This window comes from Schistosoma haematobium, chromosome ZW (genome assembly GCF_000699445.3).
Source record: "Schistosoma haematobium chromosome ZW, whole genome shotgun sequence".
NCBI classification, from domain to species: domain Eukaryota; kingdom Metazoa; phylum Platyhelminthes; class Trematoda; order Strigeidida; family Schistosomatidae; genus Schistosoma; species Schistosoma haematobium.
In genome coordinates this window covers 82296785-82324783 of record NC_067195.1, presented here as the reverse complement: position 1 = coordinate 82324783, position 27999 = coordinate 82296785, and the positions used below count along the sequence as shown (strand labels likewise).

At 34.8% G+C, this 27999-nt stretch overlaps 1 protein-coding gene across 1 annotated transcript; it reads right to left on the bottom strand.

Moving 5' to 3' along the window:
• Positions 1-742: 742 nt before the first annotated feature.
• Positions 743-27999, bottom strand: IPO5 (Importin-5). The gene is made up of 17 exons (XM_051212465.1): positions 27724-27999; positions 27609-27689; positions 25040-25232; positions 24075-24379; positions 23522-23650; positions 21371-21686; positions 20210-20523; positions 16422-16594; positions 14060-14261; positions 13757-13974; positions 13534-13669; positions 12342-12635; positions 10211-10378; positions 8696-9013; positions 8092-8457; positions 5431-7032; positions 743-3129 (listed from the first exon to the last, which is right to left on the bottom strand). The coding sequence occupies exons 1-16, from the start codon at positions 27799-27801 to the stop codon at positions 6946-6948; spliced, it is 3378 nt and encodes a 1125-aa protein (XP_051072650.1). The 5' UTR covers positions 27802-27999; the 3' UTR covers positions 743-3129; positions 5431-6945.

Below are 27999 nucleotides of genomic sequence, written 5' to 3'. Positions count from 1 at the left end.
GTGATGACATCACAAAAAATGACAGTAATTTTTCGATGTTCATCAATCATACTATAAATCTATGTACACTATCAAATATAAATCGATAATTTACAAAACGAATATAAACCTATTATTTAATTAGCATCTAAATGTCTATGATGGATGTCGTTCATGTTTTGATTGACGATATAAAAATATACATAACTATTATGACATAATTTCTTATCAATAAAAAAATAGTTACAGACTAACACAATTTGTTATATTCACATTTAAATGTGAGAAATAGATGATCCAATTGATTGATAATTAGTATAATAAAATTGTCTTTGTAGAGAGATTATCAACTACAAGGGTGTTGTAATACGCCATTATATCGCTAAATAATATGATATATATACATATATATATGTTACTTACGCCTGTTACCTTTCGTGGAGGAGTATAGGTCGACCACCAGCACTCTCCATCCAACCGTGTCCTGGGCAATCCTTTTCAGTTGCTATTCATGTCTGCTTCCGATTCCCATTTCCCTTCACGATTCCGTATATATATATATATATATATATATATATATATATATATATATATATATATATAAGTTTATATCAAGCCTTCAAACAGTAATGATTATTACTAATAATGTAGAGTGAAATTAAATCTCATTGGTTATTTTTTTTAATTTCTGTTTTTATTCATTGAGCGATGAGATTTACATACTGATAGCTTTGATTAATTATTAGGACAGTGAATTTGTTGGTCATTAGTTGTAGTCTTCGGACAAGTATTCTCAGTTGATGATCAGTTTCAAGAGCAAAGTATTGACTTGATCATTCCAGCATTGTTTTTGATCAAACCAACTAAATGATCATGATAAATATGACTAAAGTTATTAGTTCGATAAAATATTATTTCATGAACTGTAACTTCATGAATTAGTCATTCAATGAAATCTGTACAAAATCAAGTAAATGGAAATTGGGAATTGTTATAGCTTGTGACTGTGGATTAGAGCGCAGGGTATTATCGATCGGACCAAAGACATGTAAAACACGTAAGAACGACCAAGAGTCCCGATTGGCCCTGCTTCCCTGTCTAGCCCAGCCAGTTGAGTCCAGAACACAAGTCTCAGCCTCTGAGATATGAATCATTATATTTCAAGGATACTGAGTTCATATACCAAAGAAACCGACCACAACGTACCAATAAAATATGAAACAACATTTGTACAACAATTAGCCAGATGTGACTGTGAATGAGGGAGGTAGCGATTAACAGACAGGGAATAATTCATGAATGGTAAATCGTATAATAATAGTTCATAGGTCAAAATAAAGCTCACAATAAAAGGGGCATGAATATGAACAGTTTAGTTACATGACAATTATACGATAAAAATATACTCATAATATTGGTTCATAAATGGATCCCAAAAATTATCATTCATTATTCTTATCGGGATACAACAGGAATTTCCAATGATCCAATGACATATTATTGACCCTTTATATAAAAAATTAATAAAAAGTGAAATATGTGCTCTGTTGTCACATTGAATTAATCTTGAATACCCCCCCCCAAATATCTATAATGATACATGAGAAACAAAAATGTGATTCAGTGAAGTGAACTCTTCCCAGTGATTTAGTTATATATATAACGACTTATTGAACATAGTAATAAATATAAACAATCAACTTTGTTATTTGTATTTAGTGGTCGAATCAAAACTGAATTAGGATTATTACAAAGACTGGATAGAATATAATAATTATGAAATTAAGTCAAATAATAGAGTTACACATATTATGAAAATAAGCAACATATCAAAACAAAGGAAAATTCTCTTGAAATTTCTTGATTGAATCATATTCTTATTTTTCCATAATAAAATAATCACTGAATGCGAATTTCTCACCATCATTCTCTGTCACATGTGAGAAAGTTTCAAATAAACTAAATGAATTGTATATGATGTCAATAATAGAAGTTATGCATATCAATTGCTCTGACACGACAGAGGATGGAGATAGTCCATTCTCCCTTTTGAAATACTGCCCACTGCCTGTGAAGGTTTTCTCAGCATCTCCTCGTTGAAGGAGTTTTATTTACACAAGTGAGTGAATGAAAAACAAATGTCCATCAATTGACTATGTTGGTAAATACTCAGGATATACCTGGGAGATTCGGAAGACTCTAATTCGAGACTAAGGTGCTTACGCGCCCCTGGATCTATAGAGAACGAATGGTGTACGAACATATTTTTAGCCACTGGTTGACATGGGACAGTATCTCCTGACGTACCCCATTGTCCTACGGACTAGACCTTTAGATTAATGGCTCAGCGAATTGCCCCTTAAGAAAAATACTTATTTCCATTTCAGTACTCGGATAGTATCCCAACACACACATAAATATTCTGATGATATTTTAGAGTAAGGTATACTGAAGTGGAAAGAGATTACATCATCAAAACATTTAGGTTGGATTAAAAATTGAATTTACTGGGTTTGGTAGCTTCGGTTACCTCTTGCTATTTTGATTTTACTTCCTATCATTCATAGTTTGAGTAGCAAGCATAAAACCGAGTTGGTAAATTTACAGATGTGTTGACATGAATTTAAGTGATCTTAAACACAAACGCATAATTGTAGAAACCAATGATAATAATAATAATGTTTGACACAGTGGTAAAAGTAAAGTCATGTATTTTACAATTAAAAAATTAATTTTAATCAATTATCAATCAATTTCATTGTTTGCTTCATAAAGTTGCAAAACCAACAAGTCAATACATTTTACGTTGTGACAGTTTAACGATGCATTGACGTAATCGTTGAGTATGTAATTCACTTTCTGAATGATTATTGATTTATTTCTCATCACTGAAATAGAATTGCAACCGAATATATGGATTCATTAACAATACTTTTTTAATTTTAAAAGGTAAAAAGGTTAGTAAAACTTTGTCGACAGCATTCGATCTGCACTAAGGAGGACTTGACAGGTATGACATTGATCACCACCCAGTGATCAATCAATTGTGAAACGCTCAGAATTGAGAAATTATTGCTATATCTGAAGTTCGTGTGTGCTAATGATGTCGACAGATATAAGTAGTATATACACCAGTTGAAAGTGGAATGCCTGGACACAAAAGGTTGAGAAGATCGAAGGGAAGAGAAAAAGATAAAAGAATGACTGGTATTTAAATGAAGAACCAATGAAGTCTAAAACAATTGTTAAACATTGTGCAAATGAAATATTTACTGTATGGTACACAGATTATATTAAGAGATTTTGTAATTTTGTATCCAAGTATATTTGGTCCCCTCAACCTGTTTTCGGTCATTGCATTGGGTAAAGTGAATAAAAATAATGCAACACTAGATTCTATTGTATATAAGTTGAACTATCTATGCTCAAGATTTGTTTTTCTGTTTTATAGAATCCAATAAATGAATGTTAAAATGTAGACAATTTGACTGAGTATTCTATATCATGGTAATATTCTTTTTTCAATTTATTAGAAATTGATATTTAGGAAATTCAGCAGATCTACAAGTTATGGACGAACCAATTAGATTAAAGATAGTGCCTCTTGGGATTTTATCGCACGAAACTCATTCACATTACTAAAAGGCATTCTTACATTATATTTGATATCAGAAGCTTAACCCTAAATGTTAACCGTAATTCTTCATGCCTAATAGGTAGTTGAAGTTATATTCTAACAAAAAATCCCACATTTATCAGCAAAAATATATTATGCACAAGACTTTACAAGCTATAGTACCCATGATAATCAATCAAAACAGTCTGCGATTGTCTTGTGAATAATTCTACACATACGGTTTTAATTAGAAGGGGGTTTTGTTGAGATCTTAGTAATTTAATAGTTAAACTCATGAGTCAGTTGAAGCTAGACCACCATAAAAAACCTGTAGGCACTGGATGGTCGTTTCGTCCCAGTATGGAACTCCTCAGCAGTGCGGTCCATGATCCCGCGGGATGCGTAATGCCGAGGAGTCGCATACTAGGACGAAACGGCCATTCAGGTTTTCTATGGTGGTGTAGCATTAATTGACTCATGAATTCATCTATTAAAACACGACTGTATTTTGGCAATCATGTTATACCAAATAATTATCATTATACTATATTTAAAAAATTGGTAGCAGGAACTTGTTTGAACTAGTTAAATTATAGTAGATTTTATTTAGTTTATATATTGTACAATGAAATGTCATTAAATAAACAGTAATTGTGATCAGATATCACCTTGTCTATTCTGCAGTATTTTATTCGTTGAACTCATTATGAGGTAGTGAGACAGGATACTGTAATGTAATCTCAGAGATTCCAAGGGCGGAATTTTTTTACGTTACATTTTTGCTGACAACAATCACCAAAGTTATCACAAATCGACCAACATTTTATTCTGCTCAACATAACTTGGAAACCAAATACTAGTTTGTGAAATCAGCCTTGGAGTACACTTTCAGCTTGATAGCAAATAAGTACTCAAACGAAGTGAAGTCTTACCCCAACGTCATAAGGACGACATCTGTCTACTAACTACTAAGCCACTATCTCTTTGATAAGTGCTGTGATAGATCAGTCTAGAACGGTCTTGACTCCGAAAGATTTTTAATCATTAGGGACATTCTAGTGAGTATGCATATTTTTATTGTGTAGATAATAAATATGTGGTTTATGGTATTTCAATACAGCCATAATTGTAAACTAACTAACCGTCGGTATAACAGTTCATAGGTTACAGTTAATTATTACATACTTATTAATCACTTCGTACCGAGAAAGGCATAGTTATGAACAGGATAGTGACACATTGTGGTTAAGTAAGCGATACGCATTACCATGTTTTTCAGTCATAATAATAACATAAGTTGGTATATTTTTCCAAAGTTCTTATTGGGGATAGAAAAATCTGAGCGGGCCAATAAAACATACGATATCCGGCTGTTGCTGGTCACTGATGTCATTTAACTTACGAGAAACTGTTTATTTGTGAATTAGATAAGCTAGTGATTCAATTAGGTGAGCATACAGAAATTTAATTCGCAACAACTTTGTTCAGTGAACACACACAAATCAATTGTAACTTTAAGTACTGCTGAGCACTTGTTAAATTAACTCGTAAATATTTAAAATGATAGACGTGAAAATTAGGTAAACTGCAACAAAGTCCAGTGACAGTACTTTGAGTAACAGGTAGTTTTGTTTACCTGGATTGAGTTGACATGGCAACGTCTCAATCATGCGGAAACAAGCTTATCAGTTAATGGAACAGTATCTGCAGTAAAGTTCAGACGTTTAAGGCACTGTTTATTTAGTCTAACAGACTAATAATGACTTTAGAACGCACTGTGCATACATAAGCAATCATTTACACACGTTTATTCCTTAGAAAATTAAACCACTTACTGGCCAAATACATGCACTGATCATTAGATTTTTATCAGTCCACTAGATCATTGTCCTGATTTAGAGTGACAACCCGAGCCGATGACAATTTTTGCTGAGTACTACGTTTACTATGGCTGAATAATCCGGATATAAGTTATGTACTCGTAAAACATAATTCCCTTCACACTGGACTTCAAAAATGCTACAAACTACAGAGTAATGTGCTTACATAAGTTTTTCACTTCAAGATTGACTGGTGCCATTTTTTAATTAGTAGTGCCTGGAATACATTGAATATAATGTGGAATAATTTGCTTAGCTATTACTATTTAATGAATTCTTAAGTGTATGAGATTATTTTGTTCGTCTTGAATGTTACAATTTACTGAAACTCAACGATTGAAATCGGAATATTTGATGATTATCATAAATAAAAATCAACACGGAACGCAATTTCACTGTTGATGCTCACTGAACAATAAGAAATAAGTGCTATAACTATCGAGAGAGAAAATTAATTTTATTTCGGAATGGAGCATTGTGTACTGAGTAATTGGTGCTTCGAAAATATTATCTTTGAATACATTATCTTCTGAAAGTTCAGCTGAATCAAATAAATGTATAATCCTTTCAATTAATGCTTCATTTTAAACAATTGAAAACTGTTCATTAATTCTAAAATTTTGAAGTCACCTTTAACAACAAATATGCTTGGTCCCTCTGAACTACGACATACATTACAGTTTCGATGTAACTAGAACTAACTTAAGACTTGTTCTTCTTTGGAAAAAAATTAATGACAGGCTCAATACCACTATTGTTAGTAACAGGGAGACGAGATAGACATTTTGTATTTAACAATGCTGTTACATAGAAATGAACAAATAAATTTTCCTCCTGTAAACTTTTAAATTTACGAGATGCCAATTAATGGATAACCAACCAGCTAAGCTTACTTTATTTATGACTAACAGCATCAGATTAAAACATACATGAATATTGAAGTACTGACTGAAATGAAAACGGTTAATTAAATTAAACCACATATGTTACATTTATTATCCTGATCCAAGGGAAAATCTATATGAGGAAAGCACATGAGAAAAGTTATTCAGAAAAACACTGAAACAGATACCAATACATATATGAACATATACGATACATATTAAGGGTCAAACAATGTCATAATTTGAATCTGATTAGTTTAATTTTTTTAAAAAAAAGATTTCGGTGGTACGCATACAATTTAGTTTATAGAAGACCATAACAAAGTAGGCAAAAAACTGAAATATCCATGCAGATAGAAGAGAGAGAAAAAAAATATTTTCTTTTCAAATAGGAAGTGCTTATTCTACACTTTTTGGAATAATTTACAAGATCTACAAAACATTAATAAAGTAATGTAGTATACTTCTCTATAAAGAGGGAAATAGTAAAGATATTAATTAGAATGATAAATTAAATTTATCCACGTCTATAAACAATCAGAATAGGCATAAAATTAATTTTATGAAATGGTCTATCTTATTCATATTAATGACCCATTAAAGCAATTCCAAGAGCTTTACGTTGTTCTTCATTTAATTGACTGACACAAACCTCTACCAAAGATGAATTAGACTAAAAGAAGAAGAAAATAATAATAAAACAAAAGATATTTACATGAAGAAAATTTTATTAAAAGTTTAAGGTGACTAAAATTTAAAAATAAAATAGAGTTTAAACATTTTTCATTGATACTATTCAAAGAGATTGATGCTTCTCTCTTCTACCTGTAACATATTTACAAGTGGATGGTCACAATAAAAAAAAATCTTATTCAACAGTAGATTATCATTTTTTGACTTGAGTTGAAACATTCATCATTCTAATTGTTGAAAATACGAGTCTATAAAGAAGACTATAATAATCAAAGTTATTTTTTACCAAACTATAGTACAAACATCATCCAAGAATTATGAAATGATTGTCACACTAAGTGGAACATGGACTACAAAATTCTCTTTGATTACAGCTTAAAAAAAAAGAAATTCTAAAGACATTGGATGAAATAGGTCGAAATCAATGAGAATAACACTTGCCCACTCCTTAGTTTTGTTCCACCTTTGATTGTTTAATTGTCATTGATCTATTTCAGTTGTATTTTAGGCTAAATTTTTCACTGAAATAGCTGTCGGTATTTTCCTCTTTTTATTTCCATTTCTCTAATCTCCTTTCCTACTGTATCGGCGTCAAGTGTTAGTAATTTGGGTGTATGCATATTTCCAATAAATCTTGTGTTGTTCATGATTTCTTGAAGTTCCCATTGTGTGTGTAAAAGATTTAGTAAATTTATTACTAACGAGATGAGAAGAAAGGTGTCTTAGTTTTTATGTTCAAAATGAAAGATATATACAGATCATAGAGTAACAAACTAATTCAAAAGTAAAAGACAGGTTAGGGATTTTTTCACTTTTAATCCTTAATATTCACAGACATTTCTGAAGAATAACTGCCTAACAGACGGTAATTCTGTACGCATAATGTGTAATGTGTGAGACATATCTAGTGGGAAGGTGAAAATATGTTTATTGATGAAATCGAGTCTTCTAAGCTGTGTGGGTTGATCTTGAAGCGTTTATCTTAGTTATTAGCACAAACTCATGTTTCGAAAATGTGAATTAAACTCAAGTGGCTTACTTGTATGTGGCGCAGTATGGATACACATCGTTGATAAGCGGAAGGTTTTTCCAAACCGTTTTGCTGATTGAAACCACTGGTCTCATTAACCGTTTCCAATTTCGATCGATTTTCTTCAGCATTTGTATCAAACAAGCCGCCAGTAGACATAGATTCAGCGATAGCACGAACGATACGGGGTAGGTTGGAATTATCCGGCCCAATAACAACAGGATTGTTGGCTTCAATAAGATCACATAGATAGCCGTATACATGTTCAGTCTCTACAGTATCATCACATATAGGAAGCCAACCTAACCATCGAACGATCAAAGCGTCAATACCTCCTAGTGCTGGCGGTAAACATTCAGGTCGATATTTCATAATCTGTTCAATAAAAACATTAATGTTGTTGAAAATGTAAATTATTGATTGCTATATAAATTAAGGAATATTAGTAAACAAAATGAATAGACAAGTTCAGTTCAATCAGAGCTACCGTAACCATTAGACAAATAAATTAGGTAATTATCACTAAGAGCTCACATCGCAATGGAATGCAAAAACAGACAACGAATGGCACAAATTGTGCAGAAAAATGCATTTGAAAATTATTGAAACGCACCTTTGTGACAGCGCTAATTGCGTTTTCGGTGCATAAATTGTTTTCTTCAGACTTTGAATCTGGGGCTTCAATAAGCTGTATAAGTGGTCCAACAAAATCAGACAATATTTGATTATACTCAGGACCGCCTTTTATAGCAGCTACACCGATCCCATAAACAACAGCTTGGCGAACATCCGGCTGCTGGTGATGTACAGCTTGGACAAATGTAGGCAAGAAGAATTGATGAAATTGCCAACTCTGTGTTCCAGTAAATTCAATTACCTCATCCCATAAACAGATGCCCCACTGCAAATCTGACCAAGGACGATTTTGTTCCTATGAAAAAAACCGGGTTAAAACAAATATGAGAATATGAATGAATAGATGGAATACTTCTAACTAGTCTACAAACGCACTATGTTAAAACTTGTTCAGATCAAATGCTTTCAAGATTTATGATAAGGAATAATTATACTAAACAGACATTGCCTTTAATTAACCGTAGAAATCCCTCATTTTTATTACAACAATCTGTGGGGTGAGCGATTTGAAATGGTGTACTGTAGTGGAATGTATAATTGGATTTGTATTTACACTTGGTGCACTAAAGCAGATAACTGAACGATGTGTAGATAGTTTAATCTATTTTCCCTATCAAAACCAATCCAAATTCGACTGCTTTTCACAGTATCTTCATTCATCCGTAATCAAAGTAGAGCCAGATACAGATGTGTGTAGGCACAAGTCATACCATATCGGGATGAGATGAGATAAATAGTAGAGTCGAAATAAAGTAGCAGTAATAATAACCAGAGATTAAACATTGAGATTATTCGAAAAGACAGAATGAAAAGGTACATATAAAGGAATACTGCAACTCAAAATAGAGAGGGAGATAAAGAGTAGTGCCGTATGCGTCAATATGAACGATTCTCAATCATGTAGCACAAATGTCTCTAATCGTTGATCATGGTCATCAAGTGGACACCAATCAGACATTGTACATCTACCAACAGTCAGTGACTTCATGGATTGATATCATGTGTTGGTTTGGCCATGCCCAACTTTCTTCAAACTTACTCTCACATTAGATGGACATAAGTAGCACGTCGTAATTATTACAGTTGATGAAGGTTTACAACATCACCGATGTTTAGTACTTAATGACTGACATTAATATTGCTCACTCGGTCATTTTACGGTGTGCGAGTAATGCTATGAAGATCCATATAAAAAAAGAACTTGCAGCCTATGCAGGGCGAAGAAAGAGAATGATTAAAACTAAAAAACAACCTATTGAAAAGAGTGATATAAATATTTCAGTTAACAGTGGATATCCGGAGCTTAAACTGGTTTGATGGTTGGGTACAGAGAATCCACCTAGGAGAATTGGAAAACCCTGATTTCAAACCAATGGTGCATGTGGGCTTTAAGATCCTGGGGGGAAATGGTGTAAATATATTTTGGTTTACCTTTGTATCAATGTTTGTTCATATAAATAAATAAACAAATAAATAGTAAATAAACACATACCAGGAGTTTGACACAGAAGACCATAAGTTGTTGAAAGAAAGGAAGTGCTTCAACACCAAAAGCAGCAAAAATGGAATGAACAATATCACACATTTTTGATAAAACATATTCATCTTCATCTTTTTCACTTAACAGGCGTTCTTCTTCGAATTCATCATAATCTTCATTCTGGGCAAAGTAGAAAAATGTTATAACATGTTTTGAATAAATGTGTTTTGCAAATCTATATAATAATGTCACGCTTATAATGGTTAAGTGAAACTCTTCCTTAAACATGAGTGAAATACATCATAATATACATACTTTATCATCAAAAAAGTGAGTAAAATAGGCAGATAGTCGAGTTTATTGTACCTATGAATAAAATTAAAATATTTAATATTTTTTGTTTATGTTCCATTTGTCTATTTAGTTAACTGAAGATACATTACAAAAGATAATAAACATATATACCATTTTGGTGGGGTTTTGTTCTCTGAGCTGGATGGTTTGGTCGTGGAGCTTTCATCGTTCTTCTGAACGACATCATCAGCACAAACTTCAGATAGAAGTGAAGTGTTCGAATTTCTCCATATGTGTTTCACAGCTTGTTCTGTGCACCTCGATGTTGATTGGTTCTTGTTGACCTTAAATTTATCATTGTTTACTTCTTTGTTTTGGTTGTGTCTCCCATTGGTTTGATTTTTGTTCCCATATTTATGCATGATTTTTCTGATTGGTTGGTAAATTGGATTGATCTCAATATGCTTGTTGATTGCTGATTGACCTGAGTGCCAGGCTTCTAGAAATTCTCTGGTGTTTTTGGAGTTTCCTCTGTCTAAGATTTCCACATTTTCCCAATCGAATGAGTGTCCGTAGTTATCCACGTGTATTGAAATAAGTGAAGAAATATCATGGCGTTTGACTGCTAATTGATGTTCATGTAGGCGTAGGTGGAGGGGACGTCCGCTTTGTCCGATGTAGTGTTTGTCGCAGTTGGTACAGTTTATTTTGTAGATAATGTTTGATTTGTTCTCCTTTGTTATTTCATCTTTTGGTTTGCATAAGATTGATTGTAGTGATTTTGTTGGTTTGTGTGCCACACCTATCCCGAAGGTTTTCAGCAGTCTCGTTGCAGTTTCTGATATTCCTTGTATGTACGGTAGGGTGATCCTTTTACTGATTTTTGTGCCTGACTTGGGTTGTGATGCTGTGTGCCGTTGGTGCTTTTTGATAAAGTTGATTGGGTAGCCGTTCTTTTGAAATATGTCCTTCAGGTATTTCTCTTCATTTCTTCGTGCTGCCAGTGTGCTGCAGTGTGTCCTCGCCCTCTTGAACAATGTGTGTACGCAGTTGATTTTGTGAGCCCTTGGGTTGTTGCTGTTGTAGTTGAGAATTTGATCTGTATGGGTTGGTTTCCTATATACTTGAGTTTCCAGTTTTCCTGTATCAGTTCTAGTGATCAATATATCCAAAAATGCTAGTTGGTTGTTTGACTCCTGTTCCATTGTGAACTTGATGTCATTGAAAACGTTGTTGATCAGTTTGTATGTGTTTTCCAGCTCATTCTTTTTGAAGATGACGAAGGTGTCGTCTACATAGCGAATCCAAATTTTTGGCTTGATCACCGGTAGTATCGCGGCTTCTAGTCTTTGAATCACTGCCTCTGCGATCAGTTCTGATATTGGTGATCCCATTGGTGTCCCTTTTATTTGTTCGTAGATTTTGTTGTTGAATTGAAAATATGTTGTTAGACATAAATCGATGAGTTCTAGTACTTTGAATTTGAAGCTTCGTGTATTTAGTGAGATTTGTGTCGTTGTTGAGCAGCAGGGATATTTTCTTTTGCTAATTTTGGTTCAATTGAAGTGAATAGTGCTGTTACATGGAAGGATATCATTAGTTCGTCGTTGTTGATTTGAATGTCCTTAATTTGGTTCAGGAATTGTGTGTGGGGGGTGGTAATTAACTTAATGACAGATCCAGTGTCCCATATAAAAGAACGAAAAGTGTAATATGTTTGCGAGGTTTATTTATCACCAGAAATCGTTAAATCTAAATTAATAAGAGCGTATTTTGTGTTTTAATACTTCTGTGTAATAGTGACTTTTTATGAACATTACAAGAACAATGTAAACTGAATGCAACTTACCTGTCGTTGTGCAAGACGTTCGTCACTTTTTTCAAAATGTTCATGAAACAAATGATCTAACAGTTTTCGAATTTCAGCTAATTGATCACTTGTCACGTAAGTCTTTCCAACTGCTTCGATAGAATTTGCAAGTGCTTGTAGATGATCTGCTACAACATCACGTTCAGGTTCGCTGGTTACTGCTCGTATAAGACTTTTGTGTACACGTTCCCAGGCAGCTTTCACCAATTCTGGTTGCTTAACCTTCATACTACTAAGAAGAAAAGGTAAGCATTCGGCAGCAGCACTACGAACCTATTTGTTTGAAGAAAAACGTCAAGAAATGCATGGTTGATGTAGTGTGTACAAATACAACAAGAAAAAACTTCTATTGATAAATATCATAAAGTAAGAATAGTTATATGGGGTAACCCCCGACACCTAGTGGATGTCAGTATTTTCATTGATCAAGTTTTCGTGTCGTAGAGGTCCTCTTAGTCGATGGATAACTATGGTCTTGCTCCCTTTGACTTTTATCTCTGCACAGATTTAATCTTCCGTATATGAGTATGGTGCTTTAGAATAAATACAATCACTGAAATCTTTAAAAAACACTGAAGTATTAGTGACTTGGGAGCTTCGTATTTGCTATTAACAGAATTAGTTAAAATTATAATACCGGAAAATTAAAGTTGAGAACTACGATTTTCTAATTCCATAAACGAATTTTCAATTGTTAAAATCAATGAGTATAAATGATGATCAATCAGTGATATACAGTGACACAAAGAGTATTTGAGAGTAGTGGCTGCTCACGAGACCGAATTGTTGACATAAGCTGTCGAGCGATTTAAAACCAAAGACAAGACCACTAGCCACAATAATTAATTTCTTAATTTAATAAAATGACACTTTTGTGTATGAAATATTAGTACGAAAAACAATACCATAAAATGTCATAAGCTACTGCAAGGAATCACAGTTTGTAGTTCAATCACGCTTTTACTCGATTGAGACCTAACTACTAGGCGTAATTTTTCCTTCCCATATCACTTAGCCACCGAATGTAGTAATCATTAATTACTTAAGGGAGGAGGTATATTCATGTTGTTAAGTTGGTTATAAGACTTTAAAATGTCAAATAATTTACAGAACATGTCTTTAAGAAAAAATCTATCAACTGATTAATTAAATAGAACTGATTATAACTTACTTCATCATTAAAATAGAAGTCAAGCAACGGGACCATAATATCCAAAACTTGTTGACAATAAGGAGCAAAACTCTCCTTCATTTCACGTGCATAACAAACCAGCATCTGACAAGCTGTTGCTTTGTCTTCTAGTCCACTAAAGAAAAATAAATAATTTTATCAACAATTAGGGTTTGAACTAACTTAAGCTAACAATAAAATAATCTTCATATTTCCAACTAACCTTGTACGAATTGCATAATTACGGTCCTCTCCCAATTTGACAACTTGCCAATCAACATCCGATTCTACATCGTCTGCTTCATCATTGTCGAGGATACATATCTCAGGTTTTACACAGGCAGAGCGTAATACTTGTGGCATAACAACAGGAAGATAACTTTCGAAATCACGACCCAATAGCTTGCAGATTCGTGCCCAAGCGCTAATCATATAAGAAGCCTAGGAATTAGAAATTATAATCATGAATCAAAAGAATAACAGTAGATGCAAACACATTCCTGAATACTATATAATGAAGACTTACTTGAGGATCATCTTCATCTGATGATTCAGAATCCGTTTGAGTTTGAAGTAATAGATTCATTACCGGACCGACATCCTGAATAAACTTTTCTTTTCCAACAGCCAATCCAATAAGACTTATACACTCAATAGTTTTACCACGCAATAGACGTAAATCTTTGTGTATAGCATTTTCCATTATATACTTTAGAACTGGCATAAAACTGTAGACAAAGTAAACATAAAATTAAAATTAACATAGCTAATATATAAGATGATGAATACTCAAATTAATAAAATATGGTTTATTTTCTAAACAATCTACCTAATTAGTAAATAGCTAAGAAGTAATGACTGTTAAGTAGGCCTGCAGCGCTTTTGATAAATGTACAATTAATTAGCACTAATCATTTCTATATTAGTTAACGAATGACTACGGTGTGAGGTAGATAAAATGACACAGAATCTTGATTCAAGAGATAAAGTAGGTCTAAGTCATAGTTTCTAGTAACAAAAGCGAAATGAAAATCGGGAAATATACAAATTGTAAGATTACCTCTCTAATAATAGTGATAATAATAACGTTAGGATTTATATGGCTCAAGGTATGCAGTTAATCATTCCTGTCACATTGGGAGTGTTACATTTAAAACTTAGACTTTTGCTATACAGCGTACAACTTGAGTACTCGAACGCTAGAACCGTCCAAGTCGCAAATTAGAAGATAGAAGACGAGTGGGAAAGAAACTTATTCCAAAGTGTCGAATATGGTACAAAACACTCAGGTATTTATAGTTTTTAGTACAAACGAAACCATTATCACAATCATTCGATTCGTGTGCAGTGGTTTTTAGCATTTGTTCAATCGGGAAGCTACACGTCGAAATTCTGGAAAGTCCTTCCAAAAGATGATTAGATGGAATGTCTCCGAGCTCCCTTGAGTTCGCCGGGAGATAGACAGGAAAATTACATTGCCCAAGACAGTATCCGATAATATAAATAATTTATTTCAGCCCTACATATTTTAATACCTATTCTTATCCAATCTTGTCATAGACATACAACCTGAAGTGGTTTTATCCATTTTGACATTCATTTTCTTACTAAAAGATTTCGCAATCAGATTATTTACATGACTTGAGTCTGTCAAAGACAAGAAAAAAGACAGAATCTTTTTCCTACCTCCTTAAATGGAAAATGTTACTTTTAAATTGATTTAATTCGATTATCGGTTTTATCAAATTAGTTGGTGGAGCACCTGATGACGGTTTATTTGTTTTTAACTACAGAGACTCTGGTATTTTTACATTTTGATCGACATGGAAATGTAATGTGGTGAATGAAAATAAGGTCGAGATCTTACGTAATACAGCCGTTGAACCTGATCAGCCTGACATAAATTAGGTAACAATTTGCTCCGATATTGTTTAAGAAAGGAATGAACAACATACGATCATCGTTATGAATACACGATCGATAAAACATTTATATTGGATATTGTCATTTTCATTCATTCACCATCTTGAAACATCGACTTCGATGGCTTGGACATGTTCTACGAATGTCGTCCCAGAGAATTCCATGTCGTGCATTATTTGCCAACGCTGGGACTAGTTGGAAAAAGCGGAGAGGTGGTCAGTGTATGACATGGTGTAGAGGTATGAAAGAAAGCTGCAAAGGACTGTTAGTACTTCACGACTCCTTGGCTGGGGTTCGAGAGACGGTGCGACAGTGGCTAGAGACGTCATCAGATATGGATCAGAATAGAAGTCAGTGGCGATCCTGCTGTAACCTTCATTTACTTTCTTCATAAAAAGTGGCCGTATCTTCCTTAACTGGTTGTACCTTTCCGTTTTCTCCATTATTATTAGCATTATAACACTACCTTACACTAATCTGGTCGTTATTATTTCTCTTCTTTTTTTCTTTTGCGCTCCTTACCTTCCTTTTTTCTTCTCTCCCCATTCTCATTGTTTTGCGTGGCGCATATACATTTGGTGCCCCCCCCTTGTACCAATATTTACGTGCTCAAATAATGACAATAATAATTATTATATTGGATAACTATGTTGATGAATGAAATGCAGTGAGACACTGAATGTAGTCATGTAGTGTTAGTTACAAAACGTAGAAAGAAAATAAATGAGCAAGATGCGTACAGATTGACCGATTATTTTTTTCTACTTAATAAAAGATTGTGCAGGCTTAGGAACAATTAATTGTACAATCCATAAAGTAAGTTGTTGAGTCTTCATAAACGACTTTAAATATTTCAAATATACTTCACAACTAAGGACACATGAAAAAAGTTAAAACGTCATACCACAGTTTGAAGGTTTATTATAGTCTAAAACTGGAAATCGATATATACAAAGTAAACGCACCGATCATAATACGGTAAGAACTTCTTTTCAGCTGCATCAGCAACAGATGCCACAGTTGTTACTATTTGCATGAGCACTAACTTGCGACCATGCTCCACCATCTCCTGAAACTTGGAATTCATTATTTGTTCGAGTTTGGAGACCAGATCATCCAAGTAATTTACCAGAATGTGCTGAAAAATGGAATATATGAGCATGTATAATAACGAATTAAAACATGACAAATAATTATTTGTTTGCACGATGCGCTAACGTAAGTAAATGTAGTCAATTTTTCTTAATTTGTGGAATTAAACATTTTATTTCTCTTATTGTTTAGTTGGGGATTATTTTTCATGATAAGAATACTTCATTTACATTTAGTTCCACTTAATTTAGAGAACTAAGTTATAACACAAACTCGATTATTAGACTGACCAATACATTAATTATACACAAGTGAATATCATCTCAATAACACTAAAATTACAACCTAGTGACCGAAAGTCACATAATTGAGTGGTAAATTGAGTGAAGAAACATATTTGCGCAATCATCTCAAGGTTGTATGATAAGTCAGGTGGATGTCCAGGTGATTTGTAAAAACCACATTGTTTGAAAATCCCACATCACCGTCCAAATGTTCATGAAGTTATCAGCTTGCCTAATCATAAGAATACGTGATTTATAGGTGTATTCTGATGGAGTTTTGTTCTCTGAGCTGGATGGTTTGGTCGTGGAGCTTTCATCGTTCTTCTGAACGACATCATCAGCACAAACTTCAGATAGAAGTGAAGTGTTCGAATTTCTCCATATGTGTTTCACAGCTTGTTCTGTGCACCTCGATGTTGATTGGTTCTTGTTGACCTTAAATTTATCATTGTTTACTTCTTTGTTTTGGTTGTGTCTCCCATTGGTTTGATTTTTGTTCCCATATTTATGCATGATTTTTCTGATTGGTTGGTAAATTGGATTGATCTCAATATGCTTGTTGATTGCTGATTGACCTGAGTGCCAGGCTTCTAGAAATTCTCTGGTGTTTTTGGAGTTTCCTCTGTCTAAGATTTCCACATTTTCCCAATCGAATGAGTGTCCGTAGTTATCCACGTGTATTGAAATAAGTGAAGAAATATCATGGCGTTTGACTGCTAATTGATGTTCATGTAGGCGTAGGTGGAGGGGACGTCCGCTTTGTCCGATGTAGTGTTTGTCGCAGTTGGTACAGTTTATTTTGTAGATAATGTTTGATTTGTTCTCCTTTGTTATTTCATCTTTTGGTTTGCATAAGATTGATTGTAGTGATTTTGTTGGTTTGTGTGCCACACCTATCCCGAAGGTTTTCAGCAGTCTCGTTGCAGTTTCTGATATTCCTTGTATGTACGGTAGGGTGATCCTTTTACTGATTTTTGTGCCTGACTTGGGTTGTGATGCTGTGTGCCGTTGGTGCTTTTTGATAAAGTTGATTGGGTAGCCGTTCTTTTGAAATATGTCCTTCAGGTATTTCTCTTCATTTCTTCGTGCTGCCAGTGTGCTGCAGTGTGTCCTCGCCCTCTTGAACAATGTGTGTACGCAGTTGATTTTGTGAGCCCTTGGGTTGTTGCTGTTGTAGTTGAGAATTTGATCTGTATGGGTTGGTTTCCTATATACTTGAGTTTCCAGTTTTCCTGTATCAGTTCTAGTGATCAATATATCCAAAAATGCTAGTTGGTTGTTTGACTCCTGTTCCATTGTGAACTTGATGTCATTGAAAACGTTGTTGATCAGTTTGTATGTGTTTTCCAGCTCATTCTTTTTGAAGATGACGAAGGTGTCGTCTACATAGCGAATCCAAATTTTTGGCTTGATCACCGGTAGTATCGCGGCTTCTAGTCTTTGAATCACTGCCTCTGCGATCAGTTCTGATATTGGTGATCCCATTGGTGTCCCTTTTATTTGTTCGTAGATTTTGTTGTTGAATTGAAAATATGTTGTTAGGCATAAATCGATGAGCTCCAGTAGACTTTGAATTTGAAGCGTCGTGTATTTGGTGAGATTTGTGTCGTTGTTGAGTAGTAGGGATATAGTTTCTTTTGCTAACTGTGGTTCAATTGAGGTGAACAGTGCAGTTACGTCGAAGGATATCATGAGTTCGTCGTTGTTGATTTGAATGTCCCTAATTTGGTCCAAGAATTGTGTTGGCAGCACGAAGAAATGAAGAGAAATACCTGAAGGACATATTTCAAAAGAACGGCTACCCAATCAACTTTATCAAAAAGCACCAACGGCACACAGCATCACAACCCAAGTCAGGCACAAAAATCAGTAAAAGGATCACCCTACCGTACATACAAGGAATATCAGAAACTGCAACGAGACTGCTGAAAACCTTCGGGATAGGTGTGGCACACAAACCAACAAAATCACTACAATCAATCTTATGCAAACCAAAAGATGAAATAACAAAGGAGAACAAATCAAACATTATCTACAAAATAAACTGTACCAACTGCGACAAACACTACATCGGACAAAGCGGACGTCCCCTCCACCTACGCCTACATGAACATCAATTAGCAGTCAAACGCCATGATATTTCTTCACTTATTTCAATACACGTGGATAACTACGGACACTCATTCGATTGGGAAAATGTGGAAATCTTAGACAGAGGAAACTCCAAAAACACCAGAGAATTTCTAGAAGCCTGGCACTCAGGTCAATCAGCAATCAACAAGCATATTGAGATCAATCCAATTTACCAACCAATCAGAAAAATCATGCATAAATATGGGAACAAAAATCAAACCAATGGGAGACACAACCAAAACAAAGAAGTAAACAATGATAAATTTAAGGTCAACAAGAACCAATCAACATCGAGGTGCACAGAACAAGCTGTGAAACACATATGGAGAAATTCGAACACTTCACTTCTATCTGAAGTTTGTGCTGATGATGTCGTTCAGAAGAACGATGAAAGCTCCACGACCAAACCATCCAGCTCAGAGAACAAAACTCCATCAAAATCATCCACCTGAGCTACAAATCTTCTCCACCATAGGTGTATTCTATTTATTTAACACATATATATTGATAAAACGGAGCCCTGAATACATATGCGCCACATAAGTCACTTGATTTGTTTGTGGCCTGTGATACTGCTAGGGTGCCCAGATCGAAGTAGATGGTTTCTTAGGCCACATCTGGAGCCTTCGACTTAAAGGTCTGATCCACAAGGTAGTGGAGCAACGTAAGGAGATGCAGTCACATGGTAGTCGGTGACCAGTAATTGGCTCGTACGCCATTTGTTTCCTTAGGATCCTAGAACCCATGTGCACCATTGGTTTGGAACCAGGGTTTTCTAACTTCCCTCGGTGGACCCTCCAAGTTCACCAACCCGGTTAAAGCGTCGGACATTCGCTCTTCGTCCTCTCAATTTTGTAAACAACAGTAATGCCGCGAGAAGTCAGTGAGTAGGACTTTTCTGGCAGTGGCTGTATACGTGTGGCCATGTGAGAGCATTTCGATGGAGAAAACCCTCTCCTCACCCTCAGCCATGCCAGGGCATTTGGGGGCTTTTTTTGTTATGGTGATCAAGAGTTAGAAGCTTGTATTGGTAGCTAAATCGGACCGTAGATGATAGCAACAGAATTGAACCAAAGTCTAATTATGCGGATAGATGCAAAGTTAAAGGTAATTGTTGAAGTCGTTTTTATAAAATACATGGTGGCTTTCATAAGGAACGAATATAATCCAACTAGTGAGTTAAAATTATTGCATGTTAATGATTACGAAAAAACTACACCGATAGAAATATTCTGTTCACAAACCTGTGGTACTTTCTCACAGAAATTGACTAGAGCAGCCCCAGCATTGGCTTGTACTCTAGGCACTGTATCGTTAAGTGATTGGACTAATGCTGGGAGCACAGTACTGTGATGAGTTTTCTGTAGTTTTGGACCAAAATCCGTTGCCATTTGTCCAACAGAATTGCAAGCTGCATATCGAACACGTGGATGCGGATCACTAAGACGAGGGAGGACGGCATCTAATATAGAACCAAGCATAGTCTCCATCTGTTTGCTGCTCCCTTCACTGCATGCGGAAATTGCCATTAATCCAGCATACCGTCGCTTCCAGTCAGCTGTAAACAAAACAATAATATTCACTTGGTATTGTTTGTTTGAATCTTCCCATTGATGTTTAGAACTGCAATTGATCAGTCTATTATTGGTATCAGTCAGTCAGTTACAACGTAGGACCAGGCACATACGTACATCGGTTCAAGTTGCCACACCTCATTAGCACAGCAAGACGAACACCGGATTCATAGAAGCAGTTAACTCAATGGTGTAATGTATAAAGGAAAGGTTTTATGTAAGGATATAGTACAGAAAGAAATACATGAAATAATTTTAATCTCATAGTTTAAGGGAAGACAAAGAGTGTATATACCTACACCATCGTGATCGATTCTGAGCCAAGTCACCTAGTCTCAAACCATTGGTTGCGATGGTCGCGCGGACCCCAACCGAGTAGTTTCCATCTACCAACATGGCTAAGACTAGAAGTTAGCGACTTCAAGGACTGATGCCACGTTTTGGTTTGGCATATGTGCATACTGTGCGTATTGTCTCGATATAGCCTTAATTTACAAGTATTATATGCAAAGACGGATAGTGGCTAGTAAATAAGACGAAACGTGCGTCCTGGATTCCACTGCTAGCCACTATTCATCTTTGCATATAAAACAATAAGTTTCAAACAGAACTTATTTGATGAATAACTATCAAAATACCCAGTAAGATTAACAAATTAGTTAAGGATCACAATTTCACGGAATATAGGACTACTAAAAACCAAACTAATATCTTTTCTTCGAAATAGTATAGATATATTTGTACGTTGACTAAGGAAATGCAGATTTTGTGTAAAAACTGTTAGTTACTTAACCCGTAAAATTAGGGAAAAACTAAAAATTCATGAATTACCGTTTTGCAGCATATTTGGGACAGATCGACGGATTTCATTTAAGATATGTTGACCACCTACAGCACATGATAACCTGTCAAGCGCAAGTTCCGCCGTGAGAGCATTACTACTGTCATCCTCCTCTTCTGCAGTGTCAGCATCAGCCCAGTCAGGTTCTTCATCAACTTCTGACATCATGTTGAGCAATGTTCCGACAAGAGACTCGATTAAACTGGCTGACTTTCGTACACCTGCTGGTATATTTTCTGCTAGTGTAACAATCACTTCCAAGGCTAGATGTCTTTGTGTTTCCTCAAGCTCTTCGTTACACAATATCTACATAAAAAAAGTATTGTGTTAAAAAAAATACGGTTCAAGATAGAATGATTTAAAAAATTCGAGTGGTCAAAAAGATTGTGCTCTTAAAAAGCCTCAGGATTGCAATCTACCTTATGCATATAAATTTTGAATGCAAGACAAAGACCTTAACAAGATGTCATGAATGGAATAAACGATAACTAACTAGCAGTTGAAATTTTCAGATAGTTATTTGTGAAAACCATATTTGAAATAGTCTCAGAAATTGAAATCTAAATGATTTCAACGTTTCGTCCAGCAAAATTGTCTGGACTTCTTCAGGGTAACTATTGAAATTAAAACTATCAAAGAAATATATTATGTTTAACAATCAAATCAAAACTTTACTGTGTTTATCCAATCATATCCAGATGTTGACTTTAGTAAGAAGGATAACATGAATCAGTTACATGCGAATCATGTGAAAATTTCACAATATGAAGATAAACAAATAAATGATTGTGTGTAAGTTTGAGTTATTAATAGTTGATATTAGGTGTTAATTTGTTTTCGTTGGAAGTAGAAATCAAAAATGCAAAGTGAAAATGTTTTTTGAAACGTCGATGTGTATGTAAAATGAGGACCATCAAATACATAATTGTAGTGGTAAAATACCCCAATTAATTCCTGTTAGAATAACGATGTATGTGAAATAAATAGGTTGCATGGAGATAGAGTCTAATTACTTGTTAATGATCATTGGACAAGGAGTGGCTTTATAACTACAAAGAATAAATCTGAGATAATACAAGTGTCCATTCAAATTTCCATTTAATAATGTAACTTGGTTGATTCAAAGTAAAAAAAAACAATCGTTTCTGTTTAAAGTTTGAACAAGTACAATCAGTAAGTTACTACCTGTGACAAAAAAGTCTACAAATAATCAATTTGTGAACTTGTTCTATGACGAATAATTTATAATGGTTAAATTTGAACTATTAAAATTTGGTTTAGCATTTTGTTTTGAAAAACTTTGAGATTGAATATGATTTTTAAAAAAGAAAAAGAAAAATAATTTCAGAATATTTTGGTGTTAAAACACGTAAGGATTTATAATTCAATGTACAGTGAATGACAATTAAGTTTGGAAAAGTGACTATATCGATTAAAGTGATCACTTGTAAAACTAATAAACATACATAACAATTCACATAATAAATTTTTCATCTAGTGACATGCAATTAGTGAATGCCCATTATTACAATAAAAATCATTTTATGTACTCAAATTATAAAGTAATGAAGATTTATCTGTAGCAAGCACTTAATGCATAAGACTAATGTGTTTAGACCAATTAAAAATAGTTGATGTTTTTCCGCACAATGTTACGCTTTCTAAGCATTGTATATTTGTATAGTGGGTATGAATGGCAACACTTACCAGTTTTCCGGCCGATAGCATATTCTGACAGTAAGCCGTCTAGTGTTATAAATTTGTCACCCTTATTTTGTCTATTTAAAATAGTGGTTTATTACATTCTGAACTTTTAATTATCGTTTCACATGTTCAAACTTTGTTTTGCCTACTTAGTGATTTCATTTTATTTTTGTGGCGATTCAGCTCGTCTCCCAGTTTGATGCAAAGCCTTGTAAACAGACCCGTGAAAAATGAACGTGTTTACTGTTTACTAAAATAAGGATTTCCACTTAAGATTTCATTGAATATATGTTGGTTGTAAAAGTTTAGTATGTAAAAATAAAACTGGCTGTATAGACTTTAAAACTGGGTTTAAAGCAATAAGTGCGAAAAAGCGAATTATATATATGGAAGAAACCAATAAAAAGCAAGAAAAAAATAATGTATTCGTAACATACCTTATAGCATAACTCCAATGTAGGCGCTAGATAAGGTCTTAAGTATTTATGCGCAGCATCTGCAATGTCAACTAAAGCTTTTAGAGGTGTATCATCTTCTGAATCTGTTTGGATAGCAGTAGCAATAGCCTGAAACAAGGAATACAAATTAGATTGATACATCAAATAAGTGAGAAACAAAAACTTACGGTAAACCTTTTTTATCAGATGGAAATTATGAAAACCAACAAAATATAATCTATTTAATAAGATGATAGATGAACCAAAATGATGAACGATAGTTCATCATTATCAATGATTTCTGATACAATTTAGTAAATAAGAATGAAAAACACAATATTTTCTGCCTCAATATACAAAAGAACAGCCATAATACAGCGAACCATCAAATTAGATTGTTACTACGTGGAGAATAATAACTCTCATGTATGAGTTACAAATAACTAAAACTGGGGAGAGAAAGCAACTGAATTTTAATAGTCGACATCTTTATGTTAGACAAGTTCCTGATATTAATTACGATGAAATATGGGTAAATTCTAAACAACTATACCTGTAGTGCAACGGGAACCAATTCTCGGAGAGATTGAAGTACAGAGTCTTCAGTTGCATTTTGAACAGTAAAGGCAGCTAAGGCACGTAGCCCTGCAGCTCTAAGCTCTGAACTTGAAGGGTCAGAAATAGCCCTGACCAGAAACTGACCAATAATCCCTATGCTCTGTGCCTGTTGGTTTCCAAATAGTGATGGGACTGATCCAAAAATGTGGCAGGCGATTTCGCGTAACCCGGAATCAGGTGAATTTGACCATTCAAGCAAAATGGAAGTGAATTCTGGCCATTCAGAATTACCATCATCATCTGTATAAATGTTCAAAATCATATTGTTAATATTGCAGCGAAAAGAATTGCGTTTACTAATACTAACAGATAGAATTTTGCTCCTTTCAAACTGATGAACTACTTGATCATCATTCTAGTTGCGTGGAATGGTGGTTTAGTGGTTAAGGTATTCGACTTTTGGAATTTGAAACCCGATCCAACTACTTCGATATGGATAACCGGGTTTTCTCATAAGCGCTTAAAACTAGGGTGTGACATATTCCGGTGGCTGGTGAATGAGTTAACCTAATTCTAATAATACAATCTAGTTGTAAATGATTTCTGCTTCTAGACTAGTAAATTGAAGCATACTGAAATATAACACTGGATGTTCATTTTCAAATACACGAATTAAACCGTACAATCACAGCACATTTCGAAACAATATACTCTACCTATATAAGCCCATAGCACTAAAATGTACTAATCATATTTTGGAATACCTAGGATATTTGAACAAATATATTTTCATAAACATGTGAAAATCCCCTCTCATAAAGTCTTACAACAGATAATAACATTGTTCTTAATAAACACCTATCTACTTCTTGACTTGAATTATATACACATTTTGAGCATGAGCACCAAATAATAGTCACTTAAAACGAAGAAATTCAAGAGAGCGATAAATAAACCTACCGGATTGCATTCGAACCAGTTCGGAGATCAGATCAGCTACTTTTCTGCGCATTAATTGTTCTCTTTCATGAACTAAAATTAAAACTAGCTGTTGCTTAGCTGAATTTTTTGCTTCGACTGGAAGAGGCAAGAATGCTGAACCATAATCATTGACTAGTAGCCGGCGTGCGAGAATCGCAGCCATATGTCGAGACTGACAATCCAGAAATTTAAAAATTAACAAAAAATTATTTCGAAAGTGAATAACATCACAGCAATTAAGGTGTGACCCAACCCCACACTTTTTAATATGTAGTACTACAATTACAAACAAGATGGTTTTGACCAGTATTATGTTTACATAAATTTTTCAGTCTTAAAACAGTCATGACGGACCAAATAGACACTAATGTGATAGTATTTAGGAAGTTTGTAACATCTGCAGGACAGGAACTTGGGGACAAAAAGCGTGACCTGATCGCCGACACACAAGACTAATTTTGGTTTGTTCACATGTCATAGTAACTTGGTGTTTGTTATAGAAACGATTATTGAAGTAGGAAAGACGATACAATTCTTCTAAATTAATAACTGATTAGCCTACGTTTTAACACAGAGCCAATCATCTATTATCTAGAAAACGATAGTAAATCACATACTGAAGCACATTAATTTGATACAGACTTATATATAGAACCCATCATGTGGTTACTTTGATAGAAAACATTGCTCATCCAGGTGGGTGAACATAAGTAGCACGTCTTAATTACTACAGCTAATGGATGTTTAAAACCTCACCAATCGATTTTTCATTTTTTCCCAGTATTCAATGCTTGACATCAGTATTGCTCACTTGGTCGCTCCACAAAGCGTATGAAATACTTTGGAGATATCCATGAGCAAAAACCTGCTATCCATGGATGTCTTTTGCTTTCATGGACCATATCTTGCAATCATAACGTGAAAGGGCAGACTGCTGAGCAGCACACATGTTACTTAGCAGATGGACATCTCATCTGCGCCACAAGTGACGCAAGTCGGCAAATGAGGACCAAGTTACCGACAGACGCCATCTAAGTAGGACTGATTACACTCCCAAGACGAGTGAAGCGGTCGGCACACTCAACCACCTGATTCCCTATCATTAATTCAGACAACAAAACAGACGAGTCCTGAATAAACGTTTCGTACTTAGAGGGAGAAGAATGCGTTCTGAACACGCTAGCATTTCTGCTCAAGATCATGAAACTTTTATTTTATTAGCATCATTAGACAGAGGTAGCACCTGTGGATCCGAAGTGAACCTCCTAGTAGACCAGCCCCTGAAGTTAGGTGTTGTTTCTAAGACATCTATGACGAACAATATTTGAAGGTCGACAACCGTGGTGATACTTCATAAGCTGACTCGACAAATACTGTAAAAGAGAACCTTTGCAAGGTTGAAGTAATTCATTGATACATCTCCCAATAATACATGTTGACACAACCTGATGATCAACTGATTTAAATGTTACCTTAAGGTCAAGAAATACAATTATGGTCAGGCGCTGGTATGTTCGTTTCCAAGACATTTGGTCAACATGTACACGCCCTGGTCCAAAACCAGCTTGCTTTTCACAGGTCTTAGCTAAGTGTCAAGTGATTATAAAGGCTAGTATTTTAGACACCATAATAGTTTAATTAATTTTGCTGCGGTTATCACAAAAGGACTTGCGTCCTTTCTTACAAACTGGGATTACCAGCAATAGACACTAGTCAAATGGGATTGTGTTCAGCTCTTTTGTAAGTTTGGACGCTTTTGTCTGGATTTAGTAATATCAAGAGCTCAGACATGAAACAAAACTTAGTAAACGAATTACATTGAAAGGTCGGGAAATACAATAACTCACCCTACTGTTCCCAAGTCGTGGTGGGATTGGGTATGATTGATTACTCTCATCAGAGTTCATAATAGTGCAACTTATGTTTATCATTCAGAGATATTAACTCCGATTATGATAATACCTTGTCAGTCATAAGGACCTTGTGAACACTGTGATAACTTAGACGTAATCTTATAGTTAGTCTGGTTACGAGTAGTTGGCTGCACGATATCATGTTGCAAACTTCGCTACAATTAATTCAATGTGGCCACATCAATGTCTGCGAAAAGTTGTTTGATACCAGCACCAAATCATTCCCGGTTAAGTTCTAGAAAAGTTCACGTACAGCAGTTGTGACTATCCATACCTTGATACAAAGGTCTATACATCGTTGCGTGGGTCGCTATTAAGCATATCTGATTTAGCGGATAAAATTAAATGTCAGTTAATCTGGGGTGGTCGAAAGGAAGCAATTCTGTTAGGTCATCAATCACTGGGATATGAAATATAACAAGCATAACAAGATAGGCATAAACTGAAGGGTAGTTGTAATATTTAAAATTTAGTCCTAACTTCTCTCATCTGCGAAAAACTAACAGGCGATAAATACTTGGGTAACACAAATTATCAAAGGTACACAAACAGGGATTCTGACACCCATGGTAAAGTATAGCCACGTAACAGACATTTGACTACGGACGCCAAAATATAACACACTCAGAACTAACCTGAGAGACAATACTCTTGTCATTTAACACTTGGAGGAGCAGAGTGAATCGAGTTGTTGGTGTAATGGCATCGTACGCCGTCTAAAATAACAATGAAAGCAAAACTCTGATTTACCTCAGAACGTGTACGAGATTCGTTATCCGAGCTTTGAAGTTGTAACAACAAAGTTTGGAATGCAGCGTAATCAGACATTTGAGACCCAACGATAAAACCCTAGCACTTTACGACTTCAACTAACGTGCCCGACCTCGCGCAATATCCTGAAGTGCGCGGCAAAACCCAAATTTGCGCTGTAATTAACAAGGTGTAGATCAAGATACCTACCAGATGCATTGTAACCAGCTATAGACAGGTTTAAGTGTCAGAATGCTTAATTGTCACGCGAAATAC

Coding starts and splice junctions, on each gene's coding strand:
- IPO5 (XM_051212465.1), bottom strand. CDS start 27,801: ATGTCTGATTACGCTGCATTCCAAACTTTGTTGTTACAACTTCAAAGC. Junction 12,636..13,533: donor ACTTCTATTTTAATGATGAA/GTAAGTTATAAT, acceptor TCAAACAAATAG/GTTCGTAGTGCTGCTGCCGA. Junction 9,014..10,210: donor TCTTCTGTGTCAAACTCCTG/GTATGTGTTTAT, acceptor TTTTTTTCATAG/GAACAAAATCGTCCTTGGTC.